The sequence below is a fragment of the Rhinolophus sinicus genome, linkage group LG10 (genome assembly GCF_036562045.2).
Source record: "Rhinolophus sinicus isolate RSC01 linkage group LG10, ASM3656204v1, whole genome shotgun sequence".
Lineage (NCBI taxonomy): Eukaryota > Metazoa > Chordata > Mammalia > Chiroptera > Rhinolophidae > Rhinolophus > Rhinolophus sinicus.
Window position 1 is genome coordinate 16,925,737 of NC_133759.1, and position 22,743 is coordinate 16,948,479.

Here is a 22,743-nt window from a genome sequence, read left to right on the forward strand (position 1 = left end):
ATTTGATTTTTGAGTCTTAGGAAAAATGGAGCAAAGCTTAGTTGTCTTAAAATACATTTTTTTTCTAATGCTTTGTACAGATAAAAGCTTTGATGATGAAGAATCAGTGGATGGAAATAGGCCATCATCAGCTTCTTCAGCCTTCAAGGTTCCTGCACCTAAAACATCCGGAAATCCTGTCAACAGTGCGAGGAAGCCTGGTTCAGCAGGTGGCCCTAAGGTTGGAGGTAATGTAAATCCATTTCAATCTGATGTGCATGCCTCATGCCCTTGATGTTGGCCACACATACTTAGAACTTTGGAGGAATATGTTTATTCATGACTGCAGCACGACTGCAGATCTGGAGAGTCTGTTGCAACACACAGAAGAATGTGCTGCCTTTTTTGAAAATGTTTAAAATATTGCATATTGCTATTTCCTATCAGAACGTAGGTGAATTAATGATTTCTTGAGTGTATTTATTTTTCAGATGCTGTTTTTAAAGGGAGATGTTTAAGGGAATTTTAGGGGTTTGGGTTTTTTTGTTTTTTGTTTTTAAGGAGAAAGCAGGTCTTTCAGAATTTGGCTATTAATTTTCAGGTGCTATAATTGTTAAAGAAATATTGTTTTATGTGATGTTTTCACGCATTCATCTCAGTAGTGGGTCTTAAATACTCCCACATTGAAAAAATGGTTGAAGATACTGGATATTGAATCATTTGTTATAATAGGAAATGGGTGGTGGTCAAGTAAAATTGCCTCAAAAATGGTTTCTGGATGAGATAATAATAAATAGGAAAAAACAGGTTTTATGCAATTATGCTGCACATAGTACATTCTTTGATCATGTTAGAACTGTTTCTAGAATAGTGTTTATCTTGAATTTTTTAATGGCTATTTTTTTCATATACTAATTAGAAAGCCATGAGTACTTTTCAGGTGCTAGTTTCTGTTATCACTTTCTGATAGAAGGACTTCTATCTGAATAGGGTAAATAGTTAATGCTGAAAGGACAGTAGTTTCTTTTTATTTTTCTTTCCCTTTTTTTGAATAAATTTATATTTTAGTTATAATTTGGGAAAAGAGATTTTTCCATTTTTATGATACCTGATGGGAAAATCATGGTCTTTAGGATTTTGTTTTTTCTCTTTTGGGCTATCATTCATTTATTAAAAACAAAAAGGAAAGAAAAATAAACTCTGTATTTTGACCAGTTCTGTAAGTTGTGTTCTCTTGATCTTTCCATACAACCAAACGTTATTTCCCAAGTCATATGATATTCTAAATATAAGAAAACTATCATAAGTATTTCATTTTAACTGTCTTTAATGTCTCATGTAACTAGCAAGAAAGATGGTGACAATAACGGTATATGTATATACACACATATATGTTATGTATAAATATATACCTATTTACTTATATATTTATATACATATAAATAGACAAAACACCGTGAAATAGAAACGTCTTACTGATTTCTCTGCATATTTTGAGTAATTCACAATTTGTATTTTAATTTTAATTATTTTCTCTATTTATCAATTATAGGAGTGTATTTTCATCCAAGTGTTAGTTATCATAAACTATTACACATTTTCTATTATGCATTCTTATCTCTGGCAAAAAGTGTATGACATTTTATGGTTTCTTTTATAACAAAGCTACCTTTAGTTATCACAAGGGGGATTTCTTTTTCCTGATTTTGAGTTACAGATTTCTAATCTACAATATGATAATTATTTCATGAAACTGTCTAATTTGACTTAAAATGGATTAATGCTTAAAATGCATGGTGATAATATTTAATATTTTTACGAATCTGAGCTGGTGATTTATAATTAACTTTGTTTTTCATGTTTTACCTTCTTTCTTAGATGAAAATTGAAATTGTAGTTTACCTACTAAAGGTCACTTAATTCTGGTATTAATTGATAAAATCAGATATTCTTTTTAAAGAAACAGGATTTTCTTCGTGCCACACCCGCACCCTGCTCTTCTCTGGATTGTAGTCCTACCAGATATGAAAATGTTAGGTAGCTTTCATGATTGTAGTCATTAATCACTACACTACATTCATCAGATTATATCATCATCTAGGCAGTGGGCTTTTTGGTAAAAATAAGGGACAGCCCATTATTCCTTCTTCCTCCCCCTGCTTCTTTTGGCAGTTGCAGATTCATTTTGCAATTGTTTTGTTTGCCACAGCTCATTTAGGTTCACTGCCCATTTTCTATCTAAGAAAAGAGCTACTAGCCAGACGATATTGATATTCCTTCAGAAATTAATGCCATTCTTGGCTGTTAGTCCTTCTTTGGAAATTTAACTTTAGATTTTCTGTTCTTGGTAGAGGCATATTGATTTTTAAATTAATTGTAGAAAGTTTCTTAAGAGTTGTAGAATCTTTTAGTTAGAAGGGACATTGGGAGTTGTATAGTTCAGTTTAGTATTCAAGTATAGCAATCCCTTTCAAAATCTTCCTGATAGATGATGATTCAGCATCTGATTAAAGTAATCTGTGCTCCTGGATTAAAATTTGGAACAAAAAGCAATACATGTAGAAATAATCAACTGATAAATTATGATGTACTTTCTTCCAATTACTTTATAATTACTTTTCCAATTATTTTAACACATGCAAATATTTTCTTAGGAGGACAGAATTGGTACCATTTCTTATGTAGTTTTGTATCTCTTTTTTCTTACTTGTATTTTACCCTGAACATTTTCTCATTGTCTTAAATTATTAATTGAAAACTATGCATGGCTAAATAATATCTAGGTTGCTTTCAATATTTTCTGCTGTTATAAACTGTGCCATCATTCTATTATGACTATCTTTCACACATCTCCAATTATTTCCTTGGAATAAATTTCTAAAGTTTACTTCATTAAAAGGTGCAGGGATTTCTCATGTTCTTCAGTTTATTATAGTGTCCTCCAGAAAGATTATAAGGCCATTTCAATTCTGGATAAATTAATTCTTTTTTATATTGCATTAAAATCTGCCTCCTTATAACTTAAGCAGGGAAGATGAATTATTTATCATGATACTTTTAAATACCTGAGGGTTGCCCTGTCTCTCTTTATACCTATTCTGTTCTTTAGACTATATATTTTCTTTCTCATAAATTTATATGGAGTACAATGGTGATTTTGTCCAGGCATTTCATTTGCTACTCTTAGGTATATAATGAACACATAGGTGTGATTGGTTCCTAATTAAAGGAGTGCAGTAGGTGGAGGTATATAATAGTGGTGCAAGTCTATCACAGTTCACTGAGTTTCACAAATTTCTTTCAAGTAAGAATACTGAAAATAAAATGAGCTTCTCTGGAATCTTGACTGAATCTACTTTTAAAGTTTTAGAGTTTAATTTACTTCTCCCAGAGATATATGTCAAGATTAAAGAGATGTATGCTATTTTTAGCAAAGTATCCTATCCAATTAATTAAAACCAATAGGACCTGTGTTTAATCTTCAGTGTGTGTTAGTTTTGCTTTGTTCTTTGGCTCACTGTTCCAGCCTGTTCTCCCTGCTCTCATATTATAAATGTATAGCCTTTAATCCAAGGAAAAACTTTTTTTAAAGGGTTATGAGTTGCTCTATACTAATATGTCATTGCTAGAAAAACTCATATTATCTGGGTGTCAAAAGTGTTACCTTTGTGCTTTACCAATTAGAATAAGGGTAAAGTGAATTTCTTTAAAGAGTCCATTTACTGAATAATGTTTGTAATTCCATTATAGGAATTTAGGTAAATACATTTCCCCCTTTTCTTTTTGGCTTAATGGCTTGGAGTACAATTGCCGAAGGTACCTGATTGTTTAAAATACTTATTTCTCTGTAGTATTTTAGGTAATAATTTAACAAAAATTATTGAGTGTTCTTACATATATTTTTTCATTTAAACCTCAAAACCCCTGCGTTAGATACTTTACTATCCTGATTTTACTGATGAGCAAACTGAAGTCTGGAGAAGTTAAGTAACTTGCACAGGGTCATGCATCTAATAAGTTGGCAAAGCAGGAAAAGCTCTGGGCTGTATTGCTACCCACTGATCTCACTGGGTAAGTTAGGATTCTTCTAGATTCTACAGCTCTGAGATTATAATCTACGGTAATGATCACTACCTTTCAGCATCCATAAATATGTCATTTTAAAGCTCAACTAGTATGATTCCCAGAAAAATAGAATATTTGGAAATGAGCAAATCTGTAATTTTGCATGATAACTAGAAATGCTTTTTAGTATTTTTTTCTTATTGAGATTGTCTTTCTAAAGTTTATTTTCTGAGTTACAATATCCCTATTTATGTACCAATTACTTTGGCTTCTATTTTTTTAAAAAAATAAAGACTGAATTAGAAGATGATCAGTTGTTATTGTTTATAACTAGTACCAGGTTTTGAGGTTAGTGATTTGTCATCGAGGCTTGTATATAATCATTGAGACAAATCATTGGCCAAATAATCAATTCTCAAAGTTCTGCTGTTCTCTCTCACTTATTCAAGTGGACAGCGTATTCTCTCTCTTATTTCTATCCATCAGACTACTTTAAAATGGTTTTAATTTTCAATTCTTATAATTGGGTAATTACCACCCTTTCAAATCCAGTAGGACTTATTAGGATATTTTATACTTATTTTATTTATGTCTGACTTGGGGTTGTAAGAATGTCTGAATTATCTGTTTCCCACAAATTATGCTAATTGTTTCCATTTTTTCTATCACGCAAATACCAAAGTTATTTTAAACAAATAAAGATGATGAGAATCAGTATATATTTAATAAAACAAATCTCACAGAATTTTTGTTTAATCTTAGAATCCAAATTTTTAACTGGTAATCCTCAACTTCTTGTTTTTGAACTTTATATAAAACCAAATAACTTTTCTGTTTGTGTTTTGTTTTCTTCCTCTCTTCTTCCTCTAATGACATCGAAAGATACTAAACCCAGAAGGTTTTAGCCTTGAAGGGGACTTAGAGATGATCTGATCCCAATTCAGATGAAGCGACTTAGCCTCAGAGAGTTAAATGATGTATCCGGGATCAGACAGTTGTTAGCAGAGATGAAACGAGAACCCAGTGGTTGGCCCACTGTCAAGGGCTTCTTCTTGAATCATCTCTGGGTCATCTCCTAATTAATACTGCATGTGATACTTATTTCTTATTTTTATCCCATATAGCAAAACAATATGACTTATATTTGTAATTTAGAGATTCACCTTTCTGTCTTAAATTACTGTGAATCCCATATCATTGACTATCAATCATAAGATGTCTTGGTGCTGTCTATCTTAACTTTGGTTTTAAGGTAAAGATGACTCGAGTAAGCAACCAATGTTGTTAATATAAACCAATAAAGTACCTAGTTGTCTGCTATGTATAAGGATATGTTTTGCTGTAATTTTCTTCAAACTCCATTTTGTTTTACCTCTTGTGCAAAACTTAAAGTGATAAAGAAATTGCATTGTGCAAGGTTTATTTTTTGAAGCATTCAGAATGTTTAAGAGAAGGGAGAAAAGCATATAAACAGCCAAAGTATTTTGATTGAAATTAATAGGCAAACTGAAGACCCAATCTCTCCAGAGATAAGTTACTGTCCTTACACAACTGTATAGAGCCTGCAATGTACAAGGCTTCCTGTTAGGCATCAAGGAGACCATATGGAATTATTTTACATTTGGTTTATTCTTATTCTCTGGAATTTATTTTTGTATAAGGTGGCAGTATATCCATTTTAATTTATTTTCTTCCTTATGCATGGCCAATTAATTGCCATGAAATTAAATGAAACATTCTTTACTTCACTTAATTGAAATATTACTGTTTGTATTTTGGTTAGTTTATATAGTTTCTTTTCTTTTTTCCTGATTTATTTATCCGTACCTACTCCAGCTTTATAATGAGTGTTTCCCTAACTTTTTATTATAAAAAATTTAGAGTGTTTAGCGAAGATGACGTACAGTGAACACTCATCATCTAGATTTAATAATTATCATTTTGCCGTATTTGTTTTGACACTCTCTATAGATGTATTTCCACACATTTTTTAATCTCATTAATTGCAAAGTACATTGTAGATGTGACATTTCAGCCATAAATATTTAATATACACTTCCTAAGACTTAAAGGCATATTACATCATAACCATAATAGCATTATCAAATGCAAGAAAATTCCTAATATTATGTATAAAAAAAAACCCTTACCAATTCTTATACCCAAGACATTGACTTTTTTGAAAAGTCAATGAATGGTCTTTCAAAAGGCCAGTGGTCTTTCAGATTATGCCATTTTTTGGATTTATCTGATTTCTTTTTGTGATGTTATTTAACTTGTTCCTTTAGCCCTTTTGTTTTCCATAAATTTATTCTTAAACTATATACTCACCTCCTTTTAATCACTTCTATATTCAAATTTGCTTAATGTCCTAAGAATATATTTTTATTACAAGTAATTCTATGGGGGCAGGAAGAAAAGTTTACTGTTTTTTAGTTCAAGAATGCCCTCTTCTGTTGGTATAGTGAAATGCAGCTTCTTTACTGAATGATACATAGGGGGCTTTCTACTTCTGATTCTGTGATACCACCTTGTTTCAAAAGAGCCTTTATCCTTTCTTTCTTCCTTTTCTTTATTCACCAACCTTCCGAAAGATACCTCCCCCTTCTAAGCGCTACTCCAGTGATCCTGGGAGAACCTTACTTGATGTCTGTGTTTTACCACTACCAAGATCCTCCTGTCTGGTAGGGCAAGTAAGTCTTGATATCTGGTAGGGCAAGTACTCTGCAGCAATAGCTCAACAGTTTCTGGCTCATTATTCTTCCTGCTTTTAAAATCAGCTTGACAAGTGCCACAAGAAACCCTGTTGGAGACATGATTATAGTATTGTATTACTTTAGGAAGGGTGGACATCTTTATGATGCTGAATCTTTCTGTTCATGAACATGGAATAATTCTCCATTTATTCTGGTATTCTTCTATAATGTCTCATTAAAATTTATTATTTTCCCCCAAAAGCTTTTCACTTTCTTTGTTTTCCTTTTGTTTGATTTTGTTTATTCCTAGATACCTCAAAATATCTGTTACTATTGAACATAATTTTTATTTTAGTTATAACACTTTATTGAGAGAAATTTAAAAACGCATAAGTAAATGGATATACTACATTCCTGGGTAGGAAGACAATATTACAAAGCTCTTGGTTCTCTCGAAATTCATCTATAGATTCAGTACATTGTCTATTTTTTTTTTAAGGTATGATTGACATTCAATGTTACATTATGTTACTGAAGTTCCTTTGTACAACATGGTTCAATATTTGTATGTATTGCAATATGATAACCACAATTAGTCTAGTTAACATTTATCACCATAGATAGTTAAAAAAATTTTATAGTTGTGATATTAGTGAGCTCATACAGTATTTGTCTTTCTGTTTGACTTTTTTCACTTAACATAATGCTCTCAAAGTCCATCAACATAGTACTTTTTTAAGTTTAAATTTCTAACTTTCTTACTAATGCATAGAAATGAAATTGAATTTTGTATTTTGATTATATAGCTAGTTAGCTTGCTAAAATTTAATTTTTTAACGATTTTACTGTACGTTATTTAGGGTTTTTTATCTACACCAGGGTGTGACAAACTACAGGCAGCAGTCCAAAGCTGGCCCTTTTATCTGGTTTTATAAATAAAGATTTATTGGGATGCAACCACACCATTCATTTGTGAAGGGTTGAGTAGTTTCAGCAGAAACCATATGGCCCATGAAGCATAAAATACTTGTTATCTGGCCCTTTACAGAAAAAGTTTGCCCACCCCCTGATTTAGACAATCATACCATCTTTAAGTAATGATGGTTTGTTTTCTTCATTTTCAGTGCGTTTAACTTTTTTCAACTTGTATTCTTAAAAATTAGTTGTGCTACATATACAATTTTAGATTGATACCATTTTTGTTTCAAAACTTGAAAAATTCTAATGTACCCTCTCTGAATCCCACTGTTTGTTGCTTGTGAGAAGTTTGTTGTTCCTTTCTAGGTGATCTTTTCTTTCTCTGATGTCTATCTCTTCGTCTTTGGTGGTAAGCAGTTACACCTCAGAGTACTGGGTGGATTTCTTTTTATTTATCCTGCTTAGATTACTTTGTACATTCTGATTACTAGCATCTATAGATTACTGGTTTTCATCAATCTAGAAAGTTCACAATCATTACCTCTTTTTAAATAATTGCCTTTCTTCCAGTTTTTCTATTCTATCTTTCAGATACTCCAATTAGATATATTATTACTTTCTCATGCTATCCTCCTTATCTCTTTTATTTTTCCATTTCCCTATTTTTCTTTGCCACATTCTGGGTAATTTATTTAGGTGTATCTTCCAACTCTCTATTTACTCTACTGTTTAACCTTTTAGTCAAGTTGTTTTCTTTTTATTTCAACAGTTGTACTATACATGTCATTCCATTTTCCCCAAAATTCATTTGTGCATTCCTATTACCTTTTGTTGATTGGTGTTTTTATGATTCTGTCCACATTATTTAAATATTACATAAACATTCGTTCTGTAGTCTAACTAGACATTTCTAACATCTACAGTTCTAAAATCTATTTTTTGTTTCCTGTGTCTTTTAGTTCTAACAGTTTGCGTTCTTGTGTATTTGAACTTTGATTGTGAGCTCCTTGCTTGAACTTAATTGGTGGAAGTCCCTTGGGCCCAAATTGGGGATTCTATAAGTTTTCTTCAGAGAAGATTTATTCCTACTCAAAACTGGTAAATCGCCAATTAAGATACCCTCTAGCCTCTTCTAGGTCTTGTCTCAACTGGAGAATTCTAGGTTACTCTAACCCCACCTGTTGGCTGGGGACTCCACTTCTGGATGGGAACAGCTGCAAAGTCACATTGTAAAAGGAGCATTCAAGAATGAGAGGAATTGTTAACAGCTATTTTTGCAAACAGTCTACTGCAATTTAGCCTCTAACCACAATTACTCACATGCCTCCCGCATACAAATTGCACTCACGGACATTACCTGAACGAAAGTCTCATCCTAATTATATCATGAGGCTCAGAGTCCATGATCTTGTTATCTGCGTCATGTTCTGATGCCTGTGAGGGTTCTCTGGTGTGGCTCCTCTCCATCCAGAGACCTATGAACTAAAACGATATCTAACTTACACCCACACACTCAATATACAAGGACAGTATAACCATAGTAGACACTCCCCTTCAAAAAGGGGAGCAATAGGAAGTTCACAGTAGTAACTAGTTTATAGCAATTTTGAAACCCAACAGAAACCTGTTATCAGGTTCCCTTACTTAAGGGTGATGAATTTTCCCTGCTGAAGGTTCCATTCTCTTTTTGGTTGTGGTTCTCTAAACCAGTGTTTACCTCTGTTCTTGGTTCTGCCCCTCAAAAATCTGTCCTTCTTTTACATAAAAATGTCCTTGTATTCAACTGAGTATCTTTTGCAACCTATTTCCCTTAGAAAGTTGGGGATAGATCCAGAAGGCTTTTATTTTAAGCTTTCTTTGTGGTATACTTTCGTTAGTGTAACTCTCTTTAAAAATTATGGATTTTATATGAATTTCTTTGGGTTTCACACCATATTTGTCTCCATGTTGTTTCTTCATCATTTATCTTTCTCTTCGGTCCTAGTCTAGCCTGAAAAGAACCTGACCCTTTCCACCTCTGAAACTTTGTTCTCTTTGCTCCTATATCTGAAACATATTACTTTACCCTTTGCCTCATTCACCTTTGTATCCAGCACTTCATCTCGTTAGTAGTTAAGGACTAAGTAGAACGGAGTGTTCTTTTTGTACTTAAACCTCTTAAAGTAATATTTGCAAATTTCTGAGGGTGCCTACTTTAGCCAATCTAGCATACTAGAAACCATGTATCACTGGAATCACACCCCCCCCATGCACGTGTGTACACACACACACCCATGAAGTGATTACCAGCTTAGGGTAAGTTTTAGAGCAGGGATCAGCAAACAGTATCCACAGGCCAAATCCAGTCAACTGTCTATTTTTGTTTCACCCATGAGTTAGGAATATTTTTTTACATTTTTAAATTTTTATATGAAATTCAAATTTTGGTGTCCATAAATAGAGCTTTATTGGGATACAACCTTTCTTATTCATTTACATATTGTCTATGGCTGCTTTCACGCTACAGTGACAGAATTGAGTAATTGCAACAGAAACGATATGGCCCCAAAAGTATAGTATTTACTGTCTGACCCTTGACAGATTACTGATCTCTGTTTTAGAGTGGTTAGACACCCGGGCATAGCTCTTCTGTTTTGTCTTAGCCCAGTTATATCTTCTAGTTGTTGACCTGCTTATATCTGAAAGAGCTTTAGTCAAGTTGGAAGCCAACATTGCTCCCCTCTTCAGCTTAGCCTCTATTTGTGTTCCTCTCAAACATGTTATCTAAATACATCTGCCCTTGGTATGCACACTTGTTCTTCTTTTCTTGCAATAATATTTGACATTAGGGCCCATTACTCTTTTTGTCTCTCCTATGGTGTCCATTCTTCTTGCTGAGGCTAAAAGTATTTTATAGTATTTTTTTTAGGTGAACTTTAAAGCTGTATCAAAATGGAATGATGATTGTGAGATGAAACAGTTCATTCAACAGATTATTCTCCCATGCAGGGATCCTTTTTCTGCTTGGTTGTCCAGAAAAAACCAAGCTGAGGGGAAACATTAGGCAAACTAGAACCGTGAAAGGTTTACTTGCAATACATATAGGAGGTAAGCAAGGCTAGAATGGGGAGCTTAGCATGTCCTCGTTACACTATTCACAGACCCAGTACTCTCCCATCAGCAGCGGCTCTTCTTAATACAGAGTGATTCTCAAAAGTAAGAGTGAGGTAGATTGAGATCAACTATTCAAACCATGCAAGTTCTTGCCAAATTGATAATACTCGTGTCCAGGTTTACAGACCTAGTTGTCAATATCTGAGATAGTCATAATGCTGAATTTAGTGATATTTGTAGCCTTTCATCTCTGCACCTTTTAGGGGACTTTTAAAAGCCATTTAATTTATACTCCCACTCCCCTCCCCACTAGCTTATGGCCCTATTCATAAGACAGAACTTACTGGATAATAAAAGTATTATGATTAGCGTGAATTGTGACTTTCAAAGTTAGACTTTTCTATGTATGTCCTTAGTCAATGGCACCGTTTTTCTGGCCTTATTTGGGATTTATTTAGATGCTGTGCATTCCCTTGAAGGGTATTGACGTTGTGCTGATGTGGGTGGGTTAACGTTGGTGGAGTTAACGTTCTGTTGTATGTATGATACCTCTTGTAAACTGTATATCCTCTCCAGTAGCTCTTCATACTGATCTCCCCTTCGCTTTTCCATTCCTCTGTAAAGTTGTCTTCCCTGCCACAGTCAGCACACTGAGGTTGTTAACTAGCTCTGCTCTGGTACGTCTGCGCAGGTCTCTTCCACCAGTTGAAGTGTATACTTTCCAGGAGTCAGTTGTTTGTTCTCAAACATACCTAATGGTTGCTCTTATTGCTGTGACAAAGTAATTTGCAAGAAGTGGTATGTAAGTGAACAAAACATATTAAGGAATGTGGAAAGAAAGTTGTTTTTATGAAAACTGTGTTAAATGTTTAGAAACTACTTGATAAGGACAAGTCCCTATAAATATTTCTGTTCAGTGGCCTGTTTTAGACAACTGTGGAAGATTGGGAAGAACTTGTAAAAATCTAGGCTTCTGAATACCCATTTTCAAAAACAATAAACCCCATATTAAGAGATTTGTAAATTAATGTAGTGTGTTATAAGACGTTAATATTAGTAGGTATCTTATTTTTTGTTTCTTTGCTTTAACTGATTCTTTTCAGTTAATCACTTACAGGGAATGATCATAGGAATGGGGTTGAGAGTTTTGTTTCATTGGATTCTTCTCAATATCTAGGGAATAACTAATGTATTTACTCCTGTTATTGAATTTCCTATAGCAGACGCACATTCATTTTTCTTTTCGTTTGTTAAATTGTCATTGCTTTTAATTTGCAGTATTATATTATTATATTGCCTTTCAACTTTGTTATGCTATTCTGTGGTGCATCTTCTGTTGTTCAAACTCATAAAGATCTTTAAAGGACTTTTTTGTTTGTTTTTTTATTTTTGTTTTTGTTTTTTCTTTACATGAGGAGCTTCTTATATATCTTTGGAGATCCGGAGTATAGGACGATGCTAACTTAAAATTCAGTTATTTTAATTTTCTAATTGGAGAGATTTTTTTTTTTAAATCAGCTGTCCCTTGGGGTGTACATCTTGTGTTGTTGAAATCCATTTCATGTGTTGAATTCTTACCATAAAGAAATAAATACATATAGTTAGAAACTTAAGTACACCCTGTTTCAGCCAAGATTCAGTCAGGAGACAGAAGCCACAACAGTTATTTTTATAGAGAATTTTAATATAAAAAATTGTTAAATGGGTATTAATGAATAAAGAATGCAAAAAGAGAACACTAAAGTATCCTGGAGGTAGCAATTACAGTACACACCTCCTACCCTTAGAGCCAGAGGAACAAAATGAAGATGTTGAAATTGTTAAAACTTAGAGGCTTAAAGGAGGGGCCCTGCAGAGCCTTGACTCAGACCTCTGAGGAGGGAGTACTAGCTGGTTGGTGTTGGTTTAGTGATTTGTAGAAAAACTGCAAAATGGATCCAGCCTGCTACTGAACTCGGGGCCCTGCAGAAGTTGCTAGGGTTTTGCTAACAAGAACAGGAAGCAGTTAGGAAGGAATAGATCCCTTCTTCCTTCAGCTTCCAGTCTCTCTCCAGCAACCCCACTGACAGAGTTTAATAGGAAAGCACTAGAATCAATAGAAAAATGGTTTGCTTAATCCTAGGCCACACACCACAGAATATAATAGAGTGGCTTTGGAGCCAAAAGACAATAGCTTAATTACTGGCTCTTAACAACTGCCTGTTCAGTTTACTTTTTTATTGTCTAAATTTGCAATAAAGATTTGTTTGCATATTTAAATTTGATTTCAAGACTCATTTTTTTTTCACATTTGCTTTTCTGCATCACTTATTTGCCATCATTTGTTGACATTTTGTGCCATTTAAAATTGCTGTTCAGCTTGTAAATGTTTATCTTTTCACCTGTATCCTGTATTTCTTGTGTCCTTGCTTTACATTGAATGAGGGATGGGAGACCTGTTTGGATTTTACTACCAGCCTAACCTACTACCTTATAGAGAAGTAATCAACTATTAAGTACTTTTAACTTTTCTGAAAGTTGATTTTTTTTTTGATGCGTTTGTTATGCCTTTGTTGGTATTAAAAGAATTATATTTGTCCTTGATGCTAAAATGCTTAAAAATAAACTTTAAAAAGTAAATTTCCTTTTAATTAGCAGGTGCTTCTAAGGAAGGAGGTGCCGGAGCAGTTGATGAAGATGATTTTATAAAAGCTTTTACAGATGTCCCTTCTATTCAGGTAAGGATATCAGTGTAGGAGCACTCCCCATGAATATTGCCTGTGTACCTGTTCATATAATTACCTATTTTTGTACCTGAAAAAAATTTTTTCCTTAACTCACTACAAAAAAATAAAATGCTTGACTTACTACTACTAAGCTATTATTTATTGGTACGATTAGATTTTCAAGTGACTTTTCAGTGAGACTGAAATAAAATTGAATCCATATTACTATTATTTTTCTTTAAACTTTTTTGTTTTTTTAATTGGGGAATTTTGGGGAACACTGTTTCTCCAGGGCCCATCAGCTCCAAGTCATTGTCCTTCAATCTAGTTGTGGAGGATGCAGCTCAGTTTCAAGTCCAGTTGCCGTTTTCAATCTTTAGTTGCATGGGGTGCAGCCCACCATCCCATGCGGGCATTGAACCGGCAGCCTTGTTGTTGAGAGCTCGCGCTGTAACCAAGTGAGCCATCCGGCCACCCCGAATCCCTATGATTGGATTATATTAGCTTACAATGACCAACTATATCCACTTTTCTTTAAAGATGCTTGAGCTACAACATTCATCCTTTATTCTCCCTCTATCTCTTTGTTTACTTCATGTCTGTCTCCTTTATAAGCACATCTTTCTCTACTTAGCTACTGAATATTGGGATTTCTTAAGGGTCAGTTCTGGGCTCTCTCTTCTCACTCTCCTCTTTCTTACTAAGTTACTTTCTTCAAACCCATGACTTCAGTTTTTGCCTTTACACAGCTAATACACGGGTTTTTATCTCTAAGACAGACCTCTTTGAGCATCCAAATAATTTCTCCACTGACTAAAGTCTTCTTTTAGATGTCTCAGAGGCATCTCAAATTCAACCTGTCTGAAATTGGACTCATTCTCTTCCCCTTACAAGCCTACTCTTCCAGTGTTTTATATGTGGAAACCACTACTTAATCAGTTACAAAAATCAGAAACCTAGGAATCAGTCATTCTACTGTAGCAGATTCCTTTCTTGTCTTCAAGTTTCTTTTGCTTGTATACCCCCTAAAGGAACGTTTAAATAATTATGTATCCCCTCACGGAAGTAAGGAGTTGCCCTTTTTTGAGTTGACCCTTTTTTCCTTGTTGGGGCACAGGGGAGCCTTTTAGTATATTTCAGAGTAATGCATCATAATAAGATTAGGAATGGTATAGGGACCAGCCTTTCTTCTGAAATACGCAGGAGGACTATTGTGAAGGGGAGGGGAGGTAGGAAAGAAGTAGCTCAGAAACCTTCAGGAATCATTCTCTGACAGGATGCTCTCTCGTTCCCCTCTTACCTCTTCAACCTGTCTTATGTCCTGCTCCCCATTGTACCCTTGTTTTGGGGGTGGGGTGGTTTTTTTTGTTTTGTTTTTTAAGTAAAAGGGGAATTTAATGGCTGTTGAAAATGAAAGATAAAAGTAGGGCTGTTTTCATGAAGGTATCTATTTGGTACGACTCAGATGGTATCCCTAGGACCCTGTTTCTCTCTGTCTCTGATTGCTGGATGCCCTTGCATTGTCTTCCCTCATGGTCAGCAGCATGGTTGCAGCTGTTTGAGCCTCACACTCTAACCACTCTCTTCCTCTTTTCTGGCTGATCCTATAAAACTTGTGAGATTCACTTTTAGGTCGCATGCCCACATCTGAACCTTGACTGTGATGTGGAGAAATTCTATGTACTGATTGAGTTAGACCTGGGTCATTGACTCCTCCCCTGTCCCCTTTGCACTTTTTGTTCCTGTATTCTGGCCTTCATTCAGTTGCTTTCTGTCACAGAGCCTGTACACACATGTTCTTTCTTCCAGGGAAGGCTAATCTCTCTCCACTTGCCTAATGATGTTCCACTCATCCTTTAGTTCTCAGTTCAAACTTGACTTTCCTAACACTAGTTTAAACCCCCGATTATATATAGACTGTCATAGTACTGTATAGTTCTCCTTGGTGGTACTTTCTGCTTGCAATTTCATATTTTCATTTGATTATTTCGTTTTTTCTCTCCCTGACTAGATTATAAGCTCCATACAGCAACAAACATGTCTGTTTTTGCTCACTATAGTATCCTTAATGCCTAACATAATACATCCCTGTTATGTGAATGTTTGTTAAGTGAATGAAAGGATAGTGGTGTTTTGCAGATGGTTGGCTCCAGAGGAAACAAAGCATGTGGCTATCCTGGCCACAGTCTAATACGCGGGGCGGGGGGGGGGGGGGGGGGACACTAACTTAAAACATGTCCTTTTGCAATATTGTATAAGTATATGAACGTATAGGTATGTTATATACCCAAAGTCATTTTGAGAAATTAGGCCTGTTTTTATTAATTAGAATACTTGCATCTTGTTTTTAAATGACAAAGCATTTTAAACATATTTTTGAAGTTACTCATGAGTGGAGAAGTAGCATAAGGGTAAGAAGTAAGGAAGACAAATTAAGCATTTTATTTTATTGTCTGTAATATATTTCCATTCTCCATTAATAATGGTGCAAGAATGGGAAATAACCTTGCAAGGCTTGCTGCGAGATAATGAGGCTAAGAGAGTCAGGCGGGTTGAGAAAAGTGAGTGCTTTATTCTGCGCTTCTGGGCAAGGTTCACCGGTCCGCAGAGGGGGCCGGTGAAGTCGCGCCCAGGGCAGAGTGAGGGAGGCATATATGCGATTTTTTTGGGTAGGGGTTGGCTGAGTGAGGTGGCAAATGAGCAGGCCCCCCCCCAGCGCAGATCGGGCGCGAGCCACTGCATCCAGAGCTGTTTATCGCATGAGCGGTCTGCTGCCTTTTCTGGGAATCGCTAGGGGCCCCAGTTTCCATCATGCGGGGAGGGGTCTGACTTGGCAGAGGGTTATGACTTGGCTCCTGGCCGCTTTGACCATGCCCGTAGCTGACCTAACAAACCTTATTACTTGAAAGATGATTTTTAACATCAGAGCATAATTTTGATACTGCTTATGGTAAGAAATATTAACATAATCTTACATCTTTTCTTTAAGATCTATTCTAGTCGAGAACTTGAAGAAACATTAAATAAAATCAGGGAAATTTTGTCAGATGACAAACATGACTGGGATCAGCGTGCCAATGCAGTAAGTTTTTTATGTTTTATTTTCTAATCCCTCTCCTCTTTGTTTCAATGTTCTTTTTAAAAAACATGGAAATTCAGTAATAGTAATATCTGGTTTTTCAGGTATTTACGAAATAGAGTCTGATAGGTAACATTTCTTTCTGGAAAATGTACTGAAATGATAGACATTTCTGATGTAAGAGATAGTTTTTATTGTTTGGCTATCTCACCCATTTGTGAATCTCTCCACTGTGCTACTTGTTGACTGACTAGGGAAGTGTGAGCTTCACTGATGCCTCAGGGCCATGGCCTCTCTGTGGAGCTAGTAGTGGTTCATCAGTACTGTTCTCAGTTCTTAGAAGGTTTACCAGGAAGCAGTTCGCTTTGGCTGCATGCTCAATATTTTCATAATATTGACGTAAATTCGCAACAGTATGCCCATTTGTCTGGCTTTTTTCTCTTTCTTTTCTCACATATCTCTCTCTTAATGTGATAAATATTTTTCACCCATGATTGTAAAAGATCTGGTATCCTTGATTTAAGAATATATTATTCAGCCTAAATTCCTTGAGAAAATATTTGATAATTTTTTAAATGATATTTGCATTAACAAAGGACTATATATTTTAAAGTTTGTGAATTTGCCCAATTTACATCTGAGGTACCAAATGCGTACCTCAGTGTCCTCAAGAAGACAGAGAAGGTGTTCCATTTGAAGACTCTCTTCTGCTCTGAGAGCTCCCAATTTCCATTTTGATTAATAAATCAAATACGACCTTTTGACACACTGGCCCTTATGACACTATGAGCAAAAGCTAATTTTTCAGCTTTTCTTCTCTTTGATAGGAAGTCTGCATATTTTAAGATACTAAAATATTTTAACAGAATATGTTGCTCCAGATTTGTTAAATAGGGTTTACTATTTTTCCTTCAGCTCTGAGATTAGTCTGATACAAGAAAGATCTCTGTCACAGGTTATCTATGGAGAAACGTGACAAATTAAATGTCAGTATAAAACACAATCTTTGTACTTGAGATTTTTTGTTTTACCTTGAAACAATTCATTTAGAAATACAGGTGGTCTTTTAATGTTTTTAATTAGAGAAGTGACACAGGTTCATCGCAGTAAATGAAACAGTGCAGATTATTTTTAAAAAGTTAATAGTTTACTCCCTATTAAGGAAGCAAATATTCTCATTTTGCAGTATATTTTTTCTATATATGTGTGTGTGTGTGTATATATATATATATATATATTCAAACATACATGACAAGATGAAAACTGTTTTCCCAAACCCCTTTTAAAAAACAAATGCATCATACTAGATACATTACTTAGTAACCTATGCATTTTTACTTAACAAATCATGCCCATTTGGTGCACTATGTATTATTATATTCCTCAGTTAAAAAGTACCATATAATTTATTAAAGCATTTCCCACTTGATGGACTTAACTTTTTTTCTTTATTTGAACAATATTGCAGTAAACATCCTCACACACATTTATAATAATGGTGTTTTCATTTTTCTGGGTTAAATTTTTTAAACAGGTTGTTGGGTAAAGAGTAGATACAATTTTATCTCAGTAGATGTTGCCAAAATATTTTGAACAAAGGTGTTAGTCATTCATAATCTTAGAGTAATAACATCTGTTTTCTTTCTGGTACTTGATGCTATTGGGTTTTCATAATTTTTGCCAGTCTAATGGAGGAAAATGATGTTTCTTTGTTGTTATTTGCATTTGCTTATCACTAGTAAGGTTGATTTTCATATATTTATTTTGCCCAGTTTAATATTGGGTTAATTTGTCGTTTTTTAAATTTTATTATTATTTGTGTATCGTACTGGTATGTTGTAGGTAATTTTTTCTACCACATTAAATGATTTTTATTTTGTTTTTAGTTAATCTTGTTTAGATGCCTTCTGTCTTCTCTTCTGCTTGATACTTACCCTTCTCCATACACCCTAAGATTATATATCTTTTCTTTAAAAATTTTTGGGTTCTTTTTCTTTTTGTTGTTTCAATTGGGTGTTTTCTGCTACCTTGTCTTTCAAATAGCTGATTCAGTCCTCTGTTTCATCTAATCTGTTGTTAATTCCTTCTAGTGTACTCTTCATTTTAGTTATGGTATTCTTTATTTCTGATTGATTCTTTTTTGTGATTTCTGTATCTTTCTGTATGCTTGCTATCTCTGTTGAAATTCTTGCTAAGTTCCTTAAGCATTCTTATAACCAGTGTTTTGAACTCTGTCTCTGGTAGGTTGGCTGCCTCCATTTCATTTAAGTCTTTTTCTGGAGTTTTCTCCTGTTCTTTTATTTGGGACATGTTTCTTTGTTTCCTCATTTTGTCTGCCTGTCTGTGTTTGTTTCTATGTATTAGGTAAATCTCCTATGTCTCTCAGTCTTCACCAGATGGCCTTATATAGTAGGTGTTCTATGTGGTCCAGTGGCACAGTCTCTCTGATCAGCTAGCTGTACTGTGTGTTCCAGGAGTGTTGCTTATGTGTGTTGTGTGTATCCTCCTGTTGTAGTTGAACCTTCATTGCTTTTGGCGTGTCGGTGGGTGGGATTGACTCTCCTCTGTGAGGATTGGCTACCCCCATAGCATATGAGCCACTGTGTGGGGGCTGAACCCTCAGAAGGGGATTCGCCCCAGTGGGTTCTTATGCTTATTGAGACTACCCTTTGGGTGTACTGCTTGTGAGGCGAATCGGGTGGAGCTCTGTTTTGGTCTGAAGCCAGCCTCCAGCTGTGTTGTTTCTGGTGCCTCTTGGAAGGGGTTTCTATGTAGGCCAAGTTCAGCTCTTGCCTGTGACCAGCCCAGGGCTACCTGGTATGAGCTACAAAGCTATATGTGCTTGGTTGCTGCCTGTGCTGGATCTGGAGGCATGTGGGGGTGGGCACACTGTTAACCAAGGCCAGCTGCCACCAGTATCAGGCCTGGGGTAGCTTAGCAAAAAGGCCTAGGGCACCTCTAGGCATATTGCCACCTGCCCATTGCCCATAAGGCTTAGACGCTGAAAGAGCCTCCTTAGGTTCACAGGGCAGGCTGGTTGCCATAGTGCTGACTGCAAGTTGGGTGGGGTGGGGTTCCAGGAAATCACTGAGGTGGGGCAGGTGGTGTTCATAAAGTTAATGCAGATTCACTTCTTGGGCCAGTGCTGAGCCTGTGTCCACTCTACAAAATGCCCAGAGACTGCTGAGGCCAGCTGCCACTTGCCTTGGCCTACAAATTTCTGAGAGCTGTCTAAGAAAAGCTACATCATGAGCCGTACCTGACTGCCTGCCACCAAAAGTATCCCAGGTGGCTGCACAAGCCATCATGGGCCATCTGCTGCTGGAAAAGCCTCCTGGAGTGTGCAGGGCAGGGCTGGCTACCCAGTCGCTGAGCGTGCCTCAGTGATGCTTCAAGAGCTGGGCAGTGTCCCAGGGAATCACCAGGGTGGGGCGCATGGAGTTCACCAGGCCAGTGTGGTCTCAGATTTAGCCATGTGGGGGAGGGCTTAACACAGGAAAGATGGTGCCCACCCGAAGGCTACACATGAGGCAGGCTCTACACAGGGATATTAGCAGCTGGCCCTCCAACCCTTTCCCTGAATCCACACAACTCAGTATTTCCCTGTATGTCTCTGGTGCCTCTGGAGTTGTCGCCCCTCTGCTGGAGCCCAGGATGAGTGCCTGCGAGCAAGTGAGCCTGTGCACAGGCCCTTTAAGAGGACGTCTGGGTTTCCAGCTACCTTCCATCTCACAAGGATGGGTGGAATCTTTGCTGATTTTCATAGCCAGGTGTTGTGGGGACTCCTCTTCCCAGCAATGGACCCCTAGGCTTGGGAGCCCTGTGTGGGACTAGAACCTCTCACTGTTCATGGGGAACCTTCTGATACTCAACTCCTACTCATGGGTTTGGAGTCAGCCTGTTTAGCATCTCCGCCCCTCAAATCTTTTCTAATATTCATAAGTATTTTATTTTTATGCCCTTTATCTTTATTTGATTTGATTTGAAAGATGTCTTGAAAAATTTAGAAAACCTCAGAATATAATATGAAATTATACATAATAATAGGTATGATAGATAAACTTTTAGCTTCTGAATATGTGTGAGCGTAGATGTGCACCTGTGGATATTTCTTTTGATTGAAATAAAACAGCAGACATGCCTAATAAAATTTCATTTCATTTTATTAGGCATGTCTGGTGTTTATATGGAAAAACATTTTGACAATCCTATACTAAAAAGTAAGGCTAAAGGTATTGAAATAGGGAGAAAGCTATTTGTTTCAAAAAGTAAGTGTGATATTGTGAAAATATTAACATGGTGATGGCATAATGGTTGGTCCTTCTGCTTCTATATTGGTGCTTATGGATGAAATATAGTTTCCAAAAATTGGACCTTTTAAAAATAGCCTCTTTAACAGATAGTGGTAGTGGTTGCACAACATTTTGAATGTACTTAATGCCATTGAATTGTATACTTTAAAATGGTAAATTTTATGTTAACGTGTATTTTAGCACAATAATAAAAGGACTTTCTTAAACTTAAAATTTACTTATCTATTCATACGTTACATATCTGTTATGCTTACAACTAAATCTGTAATCTTTCAGAAAGCTTTTTTTTGGTTTAAAATACATTTAATGCTGTTAAAATGTCTGAATATATTTATATAAAAATAGTGAAGTGTTATTTATTAAATTTTGTTCAAATAATGACATTTAGATAGCTATTTTTCCTTACACTGCCACTTTTTTGTCAATAATGAAAATTCTCTTTATTTCAGCTTAAGAAAATTCGATCGTTGCTTGTTGCTGGAGCTGCACAGTATGATTGCTTTTTCCAACATTTACGCTTGTTGGATGGAGCACTTAAACTTTCAGCTAAGGATCTTAGATCCCAGGTGGTTAGAGAAGCTTGCATTACTGTAGCGTAAGTATGTTCTTTTAGTGATAAGTATTTTTTATGAATGAATTTTGTACTCATAGATTCAGGACTCATTAAGTAAAACAGTATAGCAGGGTAACCCAAAAGCATATACATGACTCAAAAATCATTTTTATTATACATAAGGATTCAATTTGTGTAACTTAAAATTTTTTTTTTCTTAACAGCACTTTATACCAATGTTAAAATGTGTTTGTACGTGTAAAGTCTAATAGTTGATTTTTGGTCACTAAGTCTATGAATATAAGCAGAAAGTGAATGGATCTGAGAACTGGCTATATTCAATTTTTCTCTTTACTAATTTGGATGTTAAGCTCTCTATTTCTGATATTTTAGCAGTTATTCTGAAATTGTAAACTGCATCATTAACTTATCAAAATATAAACCTATATGTTTATGTTTTTCCAAAATTCAAGAATGGTAGAACATTTAACTACCTTTTGCCACTACTATAATTTTGTTTTATATATTGTTGTATGAGCATTCCTTTGAAGATAGGGAATACCGATGCCTATTATTAATATTTCTAATCAGGATTGAATCAAATGTTCTAGTCAGAACATGGAAAAAATAACCCAGGATATAAAACTATGGGGATTCAAGAAAGGAAACAAACTTCCATTATTAACAGATGATATAATTATTCATGCAGAAAACCAAGAATCTATAATAAATTTTTATATATTTAATAAAAGCCACTGTATAAGAATAGTATTAAACTAGCTGTAAAGTTAGTTAGCTGCTCTAGACTCTGCCCCTTTCAGTAAGCTTATAAAAATGAAGATGATTTGGGTGCATTACCTGCCTACTAGCACAAAACTCACACTCTTTAAAGAAAGACAACAAAATCCAGGCACACCAATCACCTCCCTGCTTCTGATTTAGAGGTTCCCTTTTGCCTGTGAGTTTAGACAATTGGAAAATAAAGTATAACTGAACACTAGTAAATAAGTCTGAGTCTCTCTTTGAACCAAGAAAGAGCTTGCTTTTTGGATCTAACTGTATCCCAACCTTGTATTTGAAGTAAGATAAATATATAGAAATTAACCAATACTGCAAGCATTGTCAGAAATGTGAGTGATCACAACATTCTTCCTAAGTGTTTTAACTAAAATCGTACAATTAAAAGCTGAATTAGTTTTTTAACTACAAATTTGTAAAGAGAAGACAGGTGTCCTTAGGATCCCCCAAACTAATTAGAGTATCATAGAGTTGTATTTTCATTCAAGAATTCTGAAATCCTACTCCAAAGACATCAGGGAGTATTTGTGACTAAAACAGTGGT

The 22,743-nt window shown here is 35.3% G+C and overlaps 1 protein-coding gene across 50 annotated transcripts in view; it reads left to right on the forward strand.

The window, feature by feature from the left end:
• Nucleotides 1–22,743, forward strand: part of CLASP2 (cytoplasmic linker associated protein 2) — a 140,940-nt gene that overhangs the window by 40,502 nt on the left and 77,695 nt on the right. For 26 of the 50 annotated variants that reach the window (XM_019727691.2, XM_074312660.1, XM_074312669.1 and 23 more), the window contains 4 exons: nucleotides 81–227; nucleotides 13,386–13,468; nucleotides 16,446–16,538; nucleotides 21,298–21,443. In XM_019727691.2, the coding sequence (XP_019583250.2) occupies nucleotides 81–227; nucleotides 13,386–13,468; nucleotides 16,446–16,538; nucleotides 21,298–21,443 (469 nt within the window). The remainder of the gene's footprint in view (nucleotides 1–80; nucleotides 228–13,385; nucleotides 13,469–16,445; nucleotides 16,539–21,297; nucleotides 21,444–22,743) is intronic. The other 24 variants (XM_074312691.1, XM_074312659.1, XM_074312663.1 and 21 more) reach the window with 1 other exon arrangement.